The 19,762-nt window shown below is 43.9% G+C and overlaps 1 protein-coding gene and 1 long non-coding RNA gene across 14 annotated transcripts in view; one reads left to right on the top strand and one right to left on the bottom strand.

Annotated features, from left to right (window-relative positions):
• The first annotated feature begins 1,695 nt into the window (after nt 1-1,695).
• On the top strand, nt 1,696-3,680 carry LOC119543148. Its single transcript, XR_005218531.1, has 2 exons — nt 1,696-2,317; nt 2,689-3,680. It is a non-coding gene; the product is annotated as an uncharacterized LOC119543148 (long non-coding RNA).
• A 9,988-nt stretch (nt 3,681-13,668) lies between these two features.
• Nucleotides 13,669-19,762, bottom strand: part of RBFOX2 (RNA binding fox-1 homolog 2) — a 313,598-nt gene continuing 307,504 nt past the window's right edge. For all 13 annotated transcript variants that reach the window (XM_037844954.1, XM_037844949.1, XM_037844956.1 and 10 more), the window contains one exon: nt 13,669-19,248. In XM_037844954.1, the coding sequence (XP_037700882.1) occupies nt 19,194-19,248 (55 nt within the window). In that variant the 3' untranslated portion in view covers nt 13,669-19,193. The remainder of the gene's footprint in view (nt 19,249-19,762) is intronic.

Genomic DNA, 19,762 nt, shown 5'->3' with positions numbered 1-19,762 from the left:
GCCACGCCCATTTGAAGAGCGGATTCTTCCATGCCAGTTGGAAATCTGGCAGAAGAGGAGAAATATTTCTCTTAAGTCTTCCCTTGTTGGAGCATAAGCTGGAAAAAGACGTCAGAGAGCTTGACACCAATGCAGACCAAGCTGACATGATGCTCCCTGAGACCAGCCTGGGGACCGGCTCCTCGGAGGCTGCCTCTGGAGTCAGAGCCTCCTGGATGGGGCCCTGGCACCTGGGACGGCAGGAGGGCTCCTGATGCTCTCAGCAGCTGGGATGGGGTTGGGCACAGCTACTGCCATCACCAGCTGTCTGACACGTGTCTTACCAAGTGGAAACAACTCAGCAGCAGGAGGCAAAGCCAGCAGACTGGTGGCACTGGAGTATGAGGCTTTTGGAGAAATGAAGTTGGCTGATGTCAAGGCTGCTGGCAAGTTGGTAAATGTGCAAGTGCTATCAAGAGCCACGAGAACCATCGTTACTACTGTGTGACCAAAGTCAATTCTGGCCTCATGGCCACCTTTCAAGAATTTTGTGGCCACGGGCCAATCATCCCTTCTGGTGGGCTGGAGGGATGCTAAAAGCTTTTGAGAGCACAGCCCTGGCCAGGAGCAAGGGCGCCTGGGAGCTGGGTGTGGCTGGGGCCGGCTCTTGATTAAGGCAGGTGTGAAAAGCTCCTGCACAAGTGGGGGCACCTGGAGGAGGCGGCAGAGTCAGAGATGGCAGGGAACCGAGGGCGAGGGAGCTGCAGGGGCCCCCGAGGCAGCTCACCCACACCACAAGCACCTTCTGCGGAAGGAGGGCCAGACCCACCAGGGGGTTCCCGGGCAGGGCTGTCAAAGGGGCCCACGGTATTGAAGCAGAGGATGGGGAAGGGGGAGGAGGATGCGGATGTGCTCGGTCTCTATGCAGCTTATGATGGGGAAGGAGGGGCGACGCTGAACAAATCAACACATAAACACATGCATCATTACGACCGTCCCCTCTGCGGACAGCAGGCTTTCCCGACACCTCTACCTTAAGTTAGGTCCCTCCTGTTATTCCCAGCAAACTTTGTAGACAGAGAAGAAAGTGAATGGGTAGCCAAGTCACTGCCCGAGACCCAAGAAAGGACACATATAAGACTTTGCTGGAGATACGAAGGCTCAACAATCATTCATTTGTTCATTCAATGGATTTTTTTTTCTTTAATTAGAGGAGTTGTGGTTTATAGAACACTCATGCATAAAATACAGGATTCCCATATACCAGCCTGTTATTCACACCTTGCCTTGGTGTAGTACATTTGTTACAGCTGATGAAAGCATATTTAAAAATAATTGTGCTATTAACTATAGTCCATGGTTTAACTCAGAGTTCACTGTTTAACAGGTAGTGCAGTTCTGTGGATTTTTAAAAAATTTTTTTATTACATTCACAATGTTGTGCCACCATCACCACCATCCATTACCTAAAAAATTTTCATCTTTCCAAGTAGGAACTTTGTACATTTTAAGTCTTAACTCCCTGTTCCCACCCAGTTCCCTACTAACCTATATTCCAGATTCTGACTCTGTGAGTTTGCTTATTTTAATTATTTCATATCAGTGAGATCATACAATATTTGTCCTTTTGTGTCTGGCTGATTTCACTTATTAAGACATCTTCAAGTTTCATCCATGTTATTGCGTGTATCAGATTTCATTCCTTTTATGGCTGAACGATACTCCATGTGTGTATATACAACATTTTGTTTATCCATTCATCAGTTCATGAACACTTGGGTTGCTTCCATCTTTTGGCAATTGTGAATAATGCCCCTAAGCAGAGACTCGAACTGATATTTTCAACAGATTTTAATTAAATGAGGTCTTTGACAGGGGCCAGGGATTTAAGGGAATGGGTCCCAAACCTGTCTGCGGCTGGAATCACCGGGAAGCATTACAAGATGCTGATGCCTGGGTCGCAGCCCCAGAGATTGTGGTTTTAATTGGTCTGGTGCATGACTTGGACTTTGGAATTTAAAAACGGTCTCCACGTGACTCTGATGTGCATCCGAGTTTGGGAACTGCCGCCCTAAGGGATGGGGCGTTTTCTCCTTCTTCTGCAGCAGCAAGAAGCTTTCACTCCCTTGGGCACATATCCTAATGACCAGGGGCAGAAGGTTGTTTTTTTGTTTGTTTGTTTGTTTTTGTCAACTAAAGTGACGTCCCCACCTTTCCCTTCCCTGTTATGCAGGACACCGCGGGAGAAGATAGACACAATCTCTGCCCAAATGGCGCTTCCAACCCGGCAGGGGAGACAGAGCGCAGCTAGGCCACCACCAAGGAGGAGGTGGAAGCTGTGAGCCCGGGGGGTTCGCAGGGGTCGGGGGTGGGGCTGCAGCGGGGAGCAACAGGGTGGTCCGGTCAGAGAGGACCCTGGTGGTGAGAGCAGCTGGTGCCTGCCGATGGTGTCCCGCAGCCCTCTCGCACCTTTCCTGCCTGCATTTCCTGCCAGTGGGCCACTGACAGCAAATTCGGTGCACACCTATTACCTGTGCCCCGCGTGATGCTAGGCCTGGCAGTGAACTAGACAGCAGAGGGCTGGGGGTGCAAAGTAAAAGAACTACCTCGCCCTACCCTGTAATATCTGGGGGCTCAAGTGAACCTACTGCGGGATCCCTATTATACCATGAAAGGGAGTAGCCCATTTCATTTCCTTTTTGGCCATAGTTGTCAAGCTGTCGCTGAGAACCCCAGTCGACCGAAGGCAAAATACAAGTCTCCAATTCAGAAAACTTGGGTCAGAAAACCATGAGGGAGCCAGCAGCGAGACAGAAGAGAGACCTGCAGTGATTCGTGATGATCCTTGGGGACTCCACATTTGTGGGATTGAAGGGACATTTGCAAGAGCCCAGATTTTCTGTGGCTACAGATGGGGCTGGCAACCAAGACCCCATTATTCAAGGCGCTGTTTACTAGTAAGCCAGTACACATTTAGGACATGTGCTTTCCAAATTTTATATAACTGCATATTTATATAATTTATAAGTTATACATTTATAATTAGAATGAAAAAAATACCTTTAAGAATAAACTATGCCCTGCCCCCCTCCACTCATCTCCTCCCCACCCCCATCTCTCATTACTCTACAGTCTCACACCTGTGTGGAATCATTTTCATAGAGTCTATTGCTCAAGCCAAGATCCAATCTGCATTCCCAGTGCCCTGCAGTAGAAAGTCTGTGATTCGAGAAAAGCTGTCACTGAAAGGGTTATTGCTTTATTGTGGCATAATTTATAACGATGAAAAGTTGGAAGCCACTTCAATATTTAAACACAGGGGAATGCTTAAATGGAAAACATTTGTCTGCTTGATTGAACATTGGGTAGCTATCAAAAATGATGTTCCCAGGGTCAATAACTGGACTTATGTGGAAAATATTTAACAAAGTTAGGTGGAAAAAAAAAAACAGTATAAAAATTGTATATATACTTTCTCACTTTTTACCTAACCAGGGGGAAACACATCTCTCAAACCTGTGTGTAGGGGGAAAGAAATCTTGCAAGGAAATACAGCAAGGTCATGTACATTTATTGAGAGGAATTTTGGTGACTTTTCCCTTTTCTTTTCTACTTTTCTGTATTTTCCAAGTTTTCTGTTATGTGAATTACTATTTTCTGAAATGGAAAGAATAGATAATAAACATTTACATAAAAAATCATTTTTTTGAAGAGTATCTACTCTTGATCTGTTTGTCTTAATTTAGCTTCTTAAGTTGTTTGAATGAATACAAAGCATCCTCCTTATCACTGAAGGAAGTCACAGTGGGAGTAGAATGGGTGTATTTTCATGAAAGGCCTTCCCCATGATAGCAATGGCTGGAAATCCAAGGAAACCCAGCTATCCTCTAATTTGTCCATCTATTCATTTGCTTCTTCATCCGTCCGTCCATCTACCCATCCATTCATCTGTCTACCCATCCATCCATCCATGCATCCATCCATCCATGCATCCATCTATCCGTGCAAACACTTACTGAATACCTTCCATAGGACAGGTACTGCTCTAGGCACTGGGGATACAGCAGTGAACAAAACAAACCCCTGCCTTCGTGGAGATTATATTTTAGTGGGAGGGGGAGAGGCAGACAGTAAACACAATAAATAAGTAAATTATATAGTATATTGTAAGGTAATGGATACCATGGGAAAAATAAATCTGGGAAGGAAAATATAGAGGGTGGGGTCAGGCAAGATTGCAATTTAAAATAGGATAGTCAGGGAAAATCTCTGATAGGCTTGTAGTTGAGGAAAGACCTGAACAAGGTGAGGGTGTCAACCATGAGGATGCCTGGGGGAAAAGCTTTCCGGACAGAAGAAACAGGTGTGCAAATACCTGGAGGTGGAGACATGCTTAGCAAGTTCAGGTTGCTGTGGGAGCCCCATTGTGCCGGGAGCAGAGTGAGGGTTGGGGGAGCACCAAGGGAAGTAAGAGGGGAGGTGGGAGAGGTAACTGGAGGCTCACAGGCTAGGGAAAACATTGAAGGATGTACTGTGACTGCGATTTTAACAGGGTGACTTGGGCTGTTTGGTTGAGAAGAGGTATAGAGAACTGGTATAGCAGGGATACCAGTTAGCAAGCTGAAGGAAGAACCCTTGGGAGAGTTGACGGTGGGTTGATGCAGTGTGGTAGCAGTGGAGGTGGTGGGAAATGTCCTGATTTTAGATGTATTCTGAAGATGGAGGCAACAGGATTTGCTAATGGACTAGCTGTATAATGTGAGGGAAAAAGAAGAGAAGGTTTTAGCCTGTACAACTAGACTGATTGAGTTGCAATGACCTGAAATGGGGAAATTTAGATGAGACTGGGATGAGATCAAGGAGCTCAGCTTTGGACATGCTGAACTTGAGAGGCCCAAGGGACATACAAGTGGAGATGCTGAGTAGGTGATGAGATTTATGGGTCTAGATTCAAATGCTGTAGATACAAATTGGTCAGAGATATGAATTTGTAAATGGATGGCCTTTAAAATCATAAGAGTGGATGAGATGATCAGAGGCGTGAGTGGCACAAAAGAGCAGATGTCCAAGACATCTGCCTGGGGCACTCCAGCGAGAAGAAGATGGGGACATGTGGAGGAACCATCGAAGGAGACTGAGAAGGAGCAGCCACCCAGGTGAGGAGAGCAGGGGTGGGGTGGCCTGGAAACCAAGTGAAGAAACCCTCAGAGAGAAAGGAGTGACACATGGTGTTGGAAGCTGCTGATGGGTCAGGCAGTGAGATCGAGAGCTGATCTGATTTAGGGACATGGAGGCCAATGTTGGCCGTGAAAGGAGCAGCTATTGTGGAATAGTGGAGGGGAAAAAGCTTAAATGAAGAGAGTGTAAGAGAGGGAGGAAGGAAATTGGAGACAGCGAGTATAGATAATGCTTTTGAGGAGTTTTGCTGGAAAGTCAGAAAAAATAGGCAGTAGTTGGAGGGGAAAGTGAGGTCAAGAAAGGATTTTTTTTTTTTTTTTTCTAAGATAGGAGAAATGCTGGCATGGTTCTATGCTGATGAGGTTGATCCAATAATGAGGAGACGGAGGTGGCAACACCCAGAGACCACCCTTACTCTTTCAGCTCCTGGTGCCCACATGGGCCTGCAAGCTTGCCTGGAACCCCCACACCCCCTGGGACATAAATATATGGTGATTTAGCAATAAAACCTGATTACATATACAACATATATCACATACACACTCATATATTTATGTACGTTCCCATTTTTCTCACACATATCTTTAAAGAGGATGGTCCTAGGGAATCTTTTGCTCTATTCCCTACTGTGATAAGGTTCCTTCCAAGCTTTCCAACCCAAGGAATCCTTGTACACCCCCCAGAAACTCCCTGATCCCTGACCCCCAAGAAAGGGAAGAAGAAATACTCATTGGCAGTTTATGTGCTAGGGACTATGCTGAGTGCCTTACCAACTTATTACATAATAAGTTATTGAATACTTACTGCTTTCTAGATCCTCTGCTAAGTACACTGCACATACAGTCTTATTTCATCCTTGCAACAAACTACTACAGTAGGTACATTTGTCATCTCAGTTTTATAGACGAGGATTCTAAGGCACAAGACATGCCTTAGGTAGATATTGACTACTTCAGTTCTGCATATTAGGAAATGGAGGCAGGAAAGAGGGTAACTCTTTCCCACAGTCACACCATCGACAGGGCTGCAACTTGCATGTCTATGCTTATAGGTCTAAGGTAGAACTCCTAAGTTTGTTTAAATAAGCCAATTCTGGCAACACTTTTTACAGTTATTTGGAGATTAGTATTTTCCCCACATTTGGAATCAGTAGTACATTCACTGTATACTTAACAGGAAGTTTTCACAAGCATTGATCTAAACCCTTCCAGAGATTACATGGCAAATTATAGCCCACAGCCCAAATCTAGCCTACCACCCATTTTAAAAAAATATTTTTTATTGAACTTGTTCACAAACCATACAACTATCCAAAGATCCAAAGTGTACAATCAATTGCCCATGGTACCATCATACAGCTTGGCATCCATCAGGACAATTACTTTTTTTTTCAATTTTTAGAATATTTTTATTACTCCAGAAAAGAAATAAAGACAAAAAAAGGAAACTCAAATCCTCCCATACCCCTAACCATGTCCCCCTCCATTATGGATTCATAGGTTTGGTATAGTACATTTGTTACTGTTGATGAAAGAATATTAAGATACTACTAACTGTAGTATATAGTTTGCAGTAGTTATATATTTTTTCCTATATGCTTCTCTATTATTAACTTCTAGTTATAGTGTCATACATTTGTTCTAGTTCGTGAGAGAGATTTCTAATATTTGTATAGTTAATCACAGACATTGTCCACCACCAGATTCACTGTTTTATACGTTCCCATCTTTTAACCTCCAACTTTCCTTCTGGTGACATGTGTGACTCCAAGCTTACCCTTTCCACCACCTTCACACACCTTTCAGCACTATTAGTTATTCTCACAACATGCTACCATCACTCCTGCCCATTTCCAAACATTTAAGTTCACCCTAGTTGAACATTCTGCTCATAATAAGCAACTGCTCCCCATTCTTTAGCCTCATTTTTATATCCTGGTAACTTATATTTCGTGTCTATGAGTTTACATATTATAATTAGTTCATATCAGTAAGACCCTGCAATATTTGCCTTTATGTGTCTGTATTATATCACTCAATATAGTGCCCTCAAGGTTTCTTCATCAACCCGTTTCTTTTAAGATGGTTTTGTTCACACACCATACATTCCATCCTAAGTAAACATCGTTGACTCCCTGTATAGTCACATATTTATGTATCCAGCATCACCGCCACTATCTACATAAGGACATCTCCATTTCTTCCACAAATAAGGAGGAAGAGTCAAAGAAGGCAGAGAGACAAAAAAAAAAAAAAAAAAAAGAGAAACGATAAAGAGAGAAAAACAAAACAAAAAACAAAACAAAACAAAAACTTGACAGCTAGAAAGCAACAAAAGGAAAGACGGCATTAACCTAAAGTAGAATAAAGAGTCAGACAACATCACCACTGCCAGGAGTCCCCTACCCTTTCCCTATTCCCCACCCCACCATATGCATTTCTCTTTGGTATGTTGCCTTTGTTACATTAAAGGAAGCATAATACAATGCTTCTGTTAATTATAGGCTCTAGTTTGCATTGATTGTCTTCCCCCCCAATCCCACCCTATTTTTAACACCTTGCAATGTTGACATTCATTTGTTCTACCTCATGTAAAAACATATTTGTACCTTTTATTACACCCTAGTTTTCCCTGAGTTACAGTCCCAGTCTTGATCCTTCGTCTTTTGTTCTGGTGTCCCACATGGTCCCAACCTTCCTCTTTCAACCATACTCACAGTCTTCTTTCTTCAGTGTACTTAAATTGCTGTGCTACTACCTCCCAAAATTGTTTTCCAAACCTCTCACTCCTATCTTTTCCTTTCTGTCTGCAGTGCTTCCTTTAGTGTTTCCTGCAGAGCAGGTATCTTGTTCACAAACTCTGTCATTGTTTGTCAGAGAATATTTTAAACTCTCCCTCATATTTGAAGGACAGTTTTGCCAGATATAGGATTCTTGGTTGGTGGTTTTTCTCTTTCAGTATCTTAAATGTATCACAGCACTTCCTCCTTGCCTCCATGGTTTCTATTGAGAAATCTGCATGTAGTCTTATCAAGCTTCCTTTGTATGTGATGGATCGCTTTTCTCTTGCTGCTTTCAGGATTCTCATTTTACCTTTGACCTTTGAAAATCTGACTATTAAGTGTCTTGGTGTAGGTCTATTCAGATCTATTCTGTTAGGGATATGCTGTGCTTCTTGGATCTGTAGTTTTATGTCTTTCATAAGAGATGGGCAATTTTCATTGATTATTTCCTGTATTATTGCTTCTGCCCCTTTTCCCTTCTCTTCTCCTTTGGGAACACCAATGACATGTACATTCTTACTTTTCATTTTGTCCTTAAGTTCCCGGACACGTTGCTCATATTTTTCTTCTTTTCTCTATCTGTTCCTTTGTGTGTAGGCTTTCAGGTGCTTTGCTCTCCGGTTCCTGAGTGTTTTCTTCTGCTTCTTGAGATCTGCTGTTGTATGTTTCCATTGTGTCTTTCATCTCCTGTGTTGTGCCTTTCATTTCCATAGATTCTGCCAGTTGGTTTTTCGAACTTTCAATTTCTACCTTGTGTATGCCCAGTGTTTTCATTATATGGTTCATCTCTTTCGCCATATCTTCCCTAAACTTTTTGAATTGACTTATTATTAGTTGTTTAAATTCCTGTATCTCAATTGAAGTGTAACTTTGTTCCTTTGACTGGGCCATAACTTTGTTTTTCTTAGTGTAAGTTGTAGTTTTCTGTTGTCTAGGCATCTGGTTTCTTTGGTTACCCTAATCAGGTTTTCCCAGACCAGAACAGGCTCAGGTCCCAGAAGGAAGAAATATTCAGTATCCAGTTTTCCTGAGGGTGTGTCTTAGAAAATTGGTACACCCTGTGATGCCTCAGGTCACTGTGTTTTTCTGCCCAGCAGGTGGCGCCTGTCAGCCTGTAACTCCAGACTGATGTAAGGAGGTGTGGCCCGTGGCTGTTTTCCCCCAGGCTCTGGGGTCTGGTTCTGAAAGGAAGGTGGGTAGTAGAGCTGGGCCCCACCCCTTTCCTCTTAGGGAAGATAACCCCCCTGGGGAGAGATCATTAGCATTTGAATAGACTCTGCCTGTGCTATCTCCACCCTTGTCTGGGTCAGAGTGCTGGGAACTGAAAATGGCTGAGGCCTTCTCCACAGGGACAGAAAGCCACCCTCCGACTTTCCAAGGTCAGTCGTCACCCCTCTGTTTGCTTGTTGGGGATTCGTAGCTTGTAGTGAGCTGTCACGCTTGTTAATTAAAACCACAGTTGGAGCTCAGCTGACCTATGTTCGCTTGCTGGGAGAGAGCGTCTCTCTAGCACCACAAGGCTTTGCAGCCTGGGCTGTGGAAGGAGGGGGCTCCCAGCTTGGATCCGCAGTTCTTACTTACAGATTTTATGCTGCGATCTCGGGCATTCCTCCCAATTCAGGTTGGTGTATGACGAATGGACAGTCATGTTTGTCCCCCCGCCGTTATTCCGGATTATTTGCTAGTTGTTCCTGGTTGTTTATTAGTTGTTCCAGGGGGACTAACTAGCTTCCACTCCTCTCTAGATCTTCCTCCCTACCACCCGTTTTTGTAAATAAAGTTTTATTGGGACACAGCCATGCCCATTCTTTCCATGTGGACTGTAATGGTAGAGTTGAGAAGCTGGGAGACTGCGTGGCCCCCAATGGTTGAAATATTTACAATCTGGCCCTTTACTGAAAAAGTTTGCTGACCTCTGGTCTGAAGGTTTCAAGAGAAGGGAATTTTGAGTACTTATAATTCTGGCTTAAATTTTTTATTTTTTTATTTTTAAACATGTTTTATTGTGAAATATAACATATATACAAAAAAGTGATAAATTTGAAAATACAGTTTAACAGGTAGTTATAGAGAAAATTTCAAAGTATAGTATCGGTTACAGTTCCACAATTTCAGGTATTTCCTGATGGCTGTTCTAATACACTAGAAACTAAAAAGAAATATCTATATAATGGTTCAGTAGTCATAATCATTTGTTAAATCCTAACTTCTCTGTTACAATTGCTCCTTCTCATTTGATCATTTTCTCAGTCTTCAGGGATATTTGGGCAATGACCATTCTAACTTCCTTCATGTTGAAAAGGGGTGTCGACACTATGGGGGTAGGGGAATGCAACTGGTTGATGTTCTCGAGACTGGTACACCTGGGTTTCAGGGCTTGTCTGGCATAGGGACTATATGGAGGTTTTAAGTTTCAGGAAAATAAATTCAGTGAGTAAAACTTTTATCCAGTCTTAGATAGAGCCCTGGGTTTTCTTTAGGGTTTTCAAGAATGCTATTGGTTGGGGCTGGGCATAGCATGGCAATTTGCAATATCTGCCAAAGCTTGCCTAAGAGTAACCTCCAGAACGACCTCTCGAGTCTATTTGAAATCTCTTAGCCACCAAAACCTTATTTTGTTACATATAATTCTGGCTTTTAAAATGGGAAATTGCCACCTGAGAACTGGGAAGTCAGTTTCAGAAAACAGAAGGAACCAAGGAGCCTTGATGATGACCCATCAAGGTTCTTTTGGCTACAGGGACAGATGCCTCTCAAGAGAGCGCAGGATGGAGGGATTTGTCATCATCGGAGAGGCCAGGACAGGCTGGTCCCTGGGGCCTAGATCTGGGCCCCACCTCTCCACCTCCCCACGAAGCTCTCCCCCATCTCTCCTCCTTGGCTCCCTCTCCCCCTCCACAGAGCAGTTCCCTGCACTACTCTGCAGTGTATGCTTGGCTTGCTGCCATTCTCACCCTGTGTGAACCAGGGCAGGGCTCCTAGCTTCACTGAGTCTTAGTCTTCTCAACTATAAAATGGGGATAATAGGTAGAAGTCCTCAAAAATTGTGAAAATTAAATGAGAGCTCACACGTGAAAGCACCTAATACCACCCCTGCTACATAATAGAGGCTCAACCAAAGCTGTGCCTTGAGAAGGCACGACAGGACACCCGGGAAGCATGTATTGAATAGCCCCGATGTACAGCACCCTGGACAGGTACCCTGAGTGGGCACAAAAGGTACAAAGCCCAAATCCCCAACTTTGGAGAACTTGCCACTCATCAGGAAAGACCAATAATCTATGCTTGTTTTTCCATCAAGCAGACTTCCAAACACCAACAAGGCAGCATTTGCACAAGCAGAAGCCCCTCCGGTCCTAACCTGCCAACCACTGGCCACGGGATCTTGTGCTGAGCCTCCAAGGGCCTTTTCATCCCATTGGTAAATGGATGGCTGGATGATTTGAACTTCAAGGGTTCCACCCACCTCTACAATTCCACAACTTCGACTCTAAAATAAGGACAAATGAAGAAGTGCTGGGGTCAAAAGTGTAATCAGTCTTCATTCAGAGAAGAAAGATTTATGGAGTTCCAACCACCGAGGCCAGCCCTGGGCAAGGCCTAGGGAACGATGTGAGCAGAACTGGCCAGGGTTTGCCTGGCTCCACAATCCCTCACCACATGATCTGGATATTGAACTCCCTGTGCCTTGGTTTCATAAGGAAGTGGGAAGCACACACTCCAGCAGGGAAGACAGGCACTTGAACAATTACAATTGGGGGGTTAAGGGGCTGTCAAAGGACCTCAAGGCTCAGAACCTACGTCGTGTCCTACCACTGAAGCCCAGGAGGGTTGCCTGGAGTACTTGGCTCATCTCTATGGATCACACCAACAGCAATAATGGTAATAATAACACATTTATTGAGCTAATACTATGTGCCAGGCACTATTCTAAGCATTGTACATATATTAACTTTTTAAATCCTTACCTCAATCCTATAAAGTAGGGACTTCTAACACCCCCATCTTATAGTTGAAAACATGGAGGCATATGAAGCAAACTGTATAAATCATAGATCCAGGAAGTGATGGAGCCAGATTTCAAAACTTGACAATCTGGTTCCAGAGCTCATGCTTTTAAACAGCAAGCGAATGCAGCTTCTCAAAACAGAAGAGGGATGAAGACACTTTCCTATGCACATCCCTCTCCTTTTCAGGGCTCAGGAGCTCTGTCTTCTGTGGAATGAGTGCAGTGGGCTCCATTCAAGCTTGTGTGTTTCAGGAAAACTCTACGCAAGACTCTGCTTGGTGGCTTTTTGGTCATGACGTCCACGTCAGGGCTGTCCAAGGCTCACGGGCCCTGATGAAGCTCCCAGTGGCTCCAGGCTGGTGAGAGAGAGTTGAATAAAGCAGTCCTGGTAAGGAATTAAAAATTACGCAGCACAAAGCCGGGTATGGTCAGAATAAAGTGAACCAGCACCACAGGGAGGAGTCCAGAGGTTGGCAGGGGCTGGAAGACCAAGGGAGAATTAGCTGGAAGGGCGGGCATGATGTGACTAAGAGTTGGTGTGAAAGAAAGAGGTGGGCATGGGTTGCACTTGCCTGGAGCCAGACCCCGTCCGGCTCTTGCAGTCCTCACACAGCGGCGAATAAGACAAGCCAGGTCCCTGCCCTCCTGGAGCTCCTGGTCTAGAGGGGATGCTCTTTCAGTGTGGACTCCTCGTTACTGACTCTAAGCCTGGAAAGATGTGTGAGGCCAATGCTGTAAGGTGCCCCCATGCCCAGCTATGGAGTTTAGAATTTTGCTCACAGACAGAAGCCTTTCATGGAGTGTGAGCCGAAGAACGAGAACAAAAGGGTTTTTAGGAAGAGTGATCTGGCTGAGGTGTGCAGACCCACTGTCAGGTCTGGAATTTGGTTTCTCCCTCCTTAAAAGCTAGGTTAGCCTGCTGCTGTGTTTCAAGGATGCTGGCAGAGGAAAGGAGACTGGATCAGAGACAAAGGACTTTATTATTCACAGTCGAGCAAGTGACATAAGCTTCAGTTCCTATGGGATGACTTCCCTGGCCCCCAAGTCCCATGGTGGGGGAGCAGTCACGGCCTAGATGGGCGCTGTGCATGCAGTGGGTATGCACTGCAGCTGAGCAACACTGAGCCTGAGGATTCCACCTTTTTAACAGCAGGTTAATAAGCAAGGTTGCTCTTTGTGGATGGATACATTGCTTCACTTCTTAAGGTTACCTGCTGCAAACACAAGCCCCAGGAATGGCCCGGCAGAGAACAGTCAGTGCTTTACATTCTTGGCATACCTGGCAAGAAGGGTAGGAGCACGAAGAGCACAGAGTGCCCGCCAAGCACCTAGCTGCCCTATAGGGTGGTTGGGAAGTGTTTTGAACAGTGCTCCGTGTCAGCTTTTGTTACCAGGGGTTTCTGAGGTTCAGTGAGGACGGCAGCTGTGAGTCCAGGAGATGACGGAAAGCAAAGAGGGAAAGCTGACAGATTTCAGAAACACAAAAAGCAGCTTCTGGAAAGACTGTAGCTCATCAACTGGAGGAAGCTACAAAGAGCAGCTTACCCAGTCCCAGCTTTTGGTCTCATTTACCTTACAGCTTTCCATGATTTTAATGCCTTACAATTAGCAAAGTGTTTTTTTCTTCTTTTTTCCCATCTTAAGTCCCATCCAAGCTGCATCTTTTGAGCCTCAGGAGGAAGCAACAGGGACCAAGGATCAATACACACAAGCCAAAGAATGGTGTTTCTCTCTTTTATTTAAAAACAGTGCTTCATTACCACTTGCAAAGGCAGAGGCAGTGCTCCTCCTTCGCTTAGAGTTTATAAAAGCCAGCAACATGATCAATAATTTATACACACGGATAGTAATACAAAAAAATAAGGAATAAAAGCTAAAGATCTAACTACTCCGACCTTCACAATTCCAGCTACTTGATAATAATAGGAGTAACCCAATGAATACTGTATGGTCTGAAAGCTACTATACAATATGATTCTTAACGAGAAGGGAAGGGAATTAGAGACTGTCACAAAGCCCTGGGATGCTTCTCTGGAGTTAGCAGGGAAACAGGACCCTGGGCAAGCAGCTCGGGTGTCCTAGGAAGTGATTCTGGGAGGGTAAGGGGGGCGGGAGAGAAGGCGAGGTGGTCAATTACACAAGCATCCCACAGGATGCCCCCCCATTCCCCAAAGGTACCTGTTTAGCCATGGCAATGGGAAGGGCCGGAGAAACGGCATGTTGCATGTAGGGATGGTTCCGTCCCTGCCATGGGGACTGGGGGGAAGTGGGGAGGTTCGTGGCATTTTAGCCTTGCAAATGATTTGGACTGAAAAGCTCAGAGACACAGGTAGGTCAGCCTGTCAGGGACAAGAAACCGCCACTGGCTCTTTTATCACTTTACAGCCCTAGCTTACGTGTGTCAGCCCCAGGTTTGCTCCAGCTATTCACAAGCAGAATTATAACACAAGGAAAAAAAATTTATATCCCTTAGGGAAAAAGAGGATCAATTCATCACTCGGTAGATAATACAGCCAAAATGAGCTGCCAAAACAAGCATACACACACACACAAATACTGTGAACAGAAAAAATACAAGAAAATAACTAAGCTGGGAGTCTCAATGGGGGTATAGACATTGCTTAAAGCACTTATCAGTCACCAGAAAAACCAAACCAAAAAACATTTTTTAAAAATCCAAAAGCTCATGGACCCCCTGGGACTCTGGTGTTGGTAAAAGGGGCAGAGGGTGGGGAGAGAAAAGAGAATCGATGTTCCCTTTTTGCTTGCCGGTGTGAGCTGAGCCCTCATGTCGCCGGCAAGTATATAACCACCAGACAAGTGGGACCAAGCCCGTGCTGCTGGCAGTCTCCATAAAGGCAAGGTTTGAGTCTTGGCTGATGAGCAGTTCTCTCAGTTACCAATCCCTGCCAACCAGCACTGCCATGGCTGAATTGATCTACTGTTTTCCTGAGTTAAACTGTAACTGGCTACAGTTTCGGTAACATAGAAAAGAACTCAGCTACCACAGCCAACTGCTGTATTTCAGGAATCCCCTCTATCCCTTGATGCAGGAATTCGATAACTTGCTGTAGTCTGGTCAGCAAGACTTATTTTCAAAGAAAAGTGCCAGGGACTCCACCGTATTCACTAAGCCAGAGGGCACGCGCTGGCTTGGGACACCCAGAGCCTGCTTGGAGAGGGCCCTGTTTCATGCCTTAGCTCTTGGATGGCTATTGCCTTGTTGATCAGTAAAGCAAGAATGAAGGGAGTACATAGGAAAAAGGAAAGGGAGGGAAGAGGCTTGTGGACAGCAACATTTCCAAAAAATATAGTGTTTTATGCAACAGAGAAACAAGTTTCACTGGTGTATACTACAAATGGTCAAACATTTCAAGAGCATGACAAAATAAAAACACACAAATTTATATTTGATGTTCACCTTGCCCACTATTTCTTTCCTATCTTAAAACAGTGCAAACAGGTAACTTATGCTTTTAAAACACCACTACCCTTTCCCCACCCCCCAAAGTCCCTTTCCTCCTAGTATCTGGGGGAAAAAATCTGCAATTCTGCAAATGTTATTGTGCTAGAGGGTTTTAAACAGCAGAGAACTGGCTGGACTTGGCAAAGGGGAAGGTTCATCAAACATTTTCCCCTTTTCCCTCGTTAAATGCCTAAGTGCTTTCCAGACTGTCCCTTGGTAGGCCTTTTTCTCCTGCCAGAGGAAAGGGGGTGGGTGGGTGGTGGTTATCGTGCCCTTCTTGCATATCCTTGGGATTGCTTCCATCCCTATTTTACTCCCTCATATCTGGAAGCTCCATGACTAATTACAGGATGGTGGTGATTAACTGACTCATCTGCTATGCCTCTAGTAATGTATAATCTAAACTAAGAGCGGTTCAACCCCTGACGAGTCACACATTTTGAGGAAAAGCTGCTAGCATTGATTTCTATGGAACAGATTTCCACTAGCTCCCCTTAAACTAAGAGTAGAGCCCTGTCTGTTTCTTTTTTCAAGGAAAAATAAAAAAGCTGGCTCAATTCATACTGTAGCTGTTGGAGGATGATGGTGGTAGGTTTTCAAAATCTGAGGGACTTAATAATGATGACTCACAAATGGTTAATCTGGGTTAATGGGAGTTGAACTAGGTGACACAAGAAATTCTGGAAAAGACCAACAGGCAGCTTTTTGGGCTGAAAGTGGGATATTCAGATAAAGGTTTTTTCACTAGAGGTCTCCTTAAAGGAGCCCCACTTCCAAGAGTAAAATGCTTAGTATAGAAAGTCCAGGTCATGAACTACAGTAAAGCTGTCAAAAGCATCCATGTACTGTGATTCAGCATCATTATGTTCTTTTGGAATTATCAACCAGTATCATCTAACAAACTCACAAGATGTTAAACTGTCTCCTGACTCTGTTTCTTAATCCAAAGAGAACTAAAGTCAGGAACATACAAGCATAGATGCTTTGAGGAACCTGCCTCTGATGGAGTAGACTGTATGACTATTTGGAATCCCAACATTCAAAAGGTGATGAGGAGGTCGATACCATGAAATCTAGGTGCTGAGGAAATTCCCAGTTCTCGGCACTGACAATGAAAACCAAAAATCCTTTAATGAATGGCAGAACTCCATTTAGTGTTCCTTAGAAAAGGGAGCTGGAGGAAGCGGTATTAAAAACCATCCCTGGAAATGCAGCAGAAACCCACTGGAAAACACAGAGCTTGCTTGCAGAGTCCTCAGCCAGAACCAGCTGAACTGAAATGCACAAGAGATACCTCAAGCTCAAGCTTCTGTCTCTTTTAAAAGGACCGTGGGAACTGCCTTCTCTATCTTTCCCATTAGGGTTATCTCTTTCTAGGAAAAAAGAAGAGAAAAATTCTTAATCTTATTTCCCTATTCTCCCCACATTGCTACAGATACAACCATTTAGAATTTGGCCTAGTTTCCACTTGAATAAGTGGCTTGCCATTTTTTGAGAATGGCTTCTATTTAAACATGACACAAAATGTCTCTCATTTTCTGTAGTAAGTAAAAGCTCTCCCTCAAAACAAAAATAAAGGAAAGAAAAAGTTTTCCTTGCCCCCATTCTCTAGAACTGTGAAAGTCCCACATCCCATTTCCACCCCCCAACTAAAATATTTATATACATATAACAAAAATTGTCTTATCAGAAACAAACCAAACTTTGGCTGGGGATGGGGTGGGGCTTAAAAAAATGGTCAATGGACTGGACAGTGAGTATCCCCTAGGTCTATGTATTCCTCCCCAGACTTCGTAACAACTGCATCGAGGCCTCCAGGTTCTTTGATGTCTCCCCTAGTTTCAGGCACAGACTCCCAGTTACCAGGGGAGAGCATTCTGAAGGGGGAGAAGATATGTATTATATATGACAGGCCAGTGCCCTCCCAGATATATCAATTTGCTTACAAAGAATGCTGGATACTGTCATATGTCAGTCGTTTAAATTCAGGGACATGAACCAGTTACCAATCAAGAACATGTGTGGAGGCAGGAGTCAAAAACAAAACAAAACAAAACAAAACCCATAATGAATCAGAAGCTCCATGTCTCTGAATTACTCCCTTTAGCAGCTATCCCTTGGGTGAAAGGTCACCCTAGTACCAATGTGAATAGACCAGGGAGCCAAATAGACCGTGCTTTTCTATTTTCTAATGCCTTCATTTTGGAAATGCTGCAGGATGCTTGCCTTTATCAGTAATAGCCAATAGCCAGAAGAGAAACACTTTCTCTCCTACTTTGACAATATATAAAATTGAAGCCAGAGAGCAAGAGCAGTGACTCACTGCCGTGCCCATGGCATAGCTCTTTCTGGCAATATGTAAGATCCTTGTCATTTCAGACCCTCCTTCCAGGACGGGAGGGGAGAAACCTCAGGGGTTCTGGATTTTACACCCAGTGGTCCAAGTGCTCAGCTGGGTATCTTTAGGGGACAATGAGAAGCTGGGTGGAATGGCCACAAGGGCTCATGACTGTGGATATAGAGTGACTCATAAAGGCTCTGGAAGATGAAAATTCCTATGGCTTTGGGGCTAGTACAAAGTGCCTCTGTTTGTACTTACATGTCCTAATCACCAAAATTTCCAGGGACAGCTGAACCAGGACTTTGTGCTTTATTTTTTTCCAACAGATTCCATATACTTTATACTGACTTTGATGCAAGAGAAAGATAAGGCATATCAGAGTGACCTGCTGGACGCTGTCTAATCTCCCTTTCTCTTCCTCACCATTTATGATGGTTCGCAACAATGTGTACATCTAAATCCTCACGCTGTGTCCAGATACATGGGGGAAATCTGGCCACTGACTACTCTTCTGTCCCTGGGTCCGAAATTCCTGAATTCTTGGGGACATGAAAGCAGGGTGTTAATAAAAGTAGAGATGAGTGAAGCTGTGGTTCCATTAAAGGGGAAGAAGGCCAGCAGGAATGCTAGGATTAAGGAAAGAAAAGAATGATCTTTTTCATACTCCAGAGTTCATTCTGAGATTGGTTTCTTAATGAGGTGTTTATTATCCACAGTCTGAGACCATGTTTGGAAATATTAATACTTAATTCCAAAAACTATGCCAACTATCTCAGGCTGTGCACGTAAGATGATTGTAAAAAGAAAGGAGAAGACAGGAGGGAGGAGAAGAGGAAAGCATCTTTTTAATTCTCCTGCTTTGCAAGCACAGATTCCTATCATCTATCAGCATGTGGATTCCAGCCACAGCCAATCAGAATTGTCTGCCAGACCCAGAAACTCAGAAGACTAGAAGAATATCCTGTTGGAGAAAGGAAAGAACCTCTTTCTCTTCCACTTCTGCCTGTCCCCCAGCCATTCAGCACCAGATACACTTTGGTAATTCTGTCTGCTGATTTCTGATCAGATGCATCTATCAGCTCCTAATGTCTCTCCTTCCTCATTAACTGCCTCTTCTGTGATTGACAGAATAAGCTCAGCACAGACATACAGACATGGAAATGCAGTATTTTTTTTTTTACCACAGTTAAAAAAAAAGAAAAAAAAAAAGAAAGAAAATGCACAATCTTTGGAACAAAAGAATTAAAGGCAGAAATTTAAAGGAAAAATACATATTCAAAGAACATAGTGAGGTATAAAAAAGTATTCTCTCTTTTTTTTTGTGTTTTTTTTTTGTTTGTTTGTTTTTCCTCTTCATCTTGCTATAGAGTTCCTCTACTAGTAAATATTGCAATAGCCAGGCCTCATGAACTGGGGGGCTGTCCCATTTGCAGGGGTCTCACGTCACTTCAGTAGGGGGCAAATCGGCTGTAGCCACCTCGGTATAAACTCGCCTGCAGTAATGAGAGACACAGAAATAATTAAAAATTTGATGAGAGAAGCATTCAGAATGAAGAAAAATGTCCTTGAAAGGGACTTGGAAAAACAGCTTCCTTTGAAGCCTAAAAGCAACTGATGAGATATTGTCCCATGAAGTGAAGTCAGGAAACCAAATTCTGCCTCTCAGGTGCTCACATCAAAGTCCAACTCTTTTACTGCTGGCTTGATAGTCTCACGTAGAGAGTATGATGATGGTTTCTATTTAAATATATACATTTTATTTCTGAGTTGGCACAGAAGAGTAATTTAATATCATTTAAAACTAGATGTGCAAATCACTTGATTTTTAAAAGCAAGGGCTTTTCTTTACCTTGATCCATCATTGCAATCCTGGCCTGAAACAGCCTGCTCATTTGACTTCTTTCTTGCACATTTCCTGTCAGTGATACATATTTTACTTCTGCCCACTACCTCTGGCACGTGTGGTCACAGCTCATGTTTTAGAAGTTGCTGTGTTTAAACTTCAGT

The sequence above is a fragment of the Choloepus didactylus genome, chromosome 8 (genome assembly GCF_015220235.1).
Source record: "Choloepus didactylus isolate mChoDid1 chromosome 8, mChoDid1.pri, whole genome shotgun sequence".
Classification (NCBI taxonomy): Eukaryota; Metazoa; Chordata; class Mammalia; order Pilosa; family Megalonychidae; genus Choloepus; species Choloepus didactylus.
This window is presented reverse-complemented; position numbering and strand designations above follow the sequence as displayed.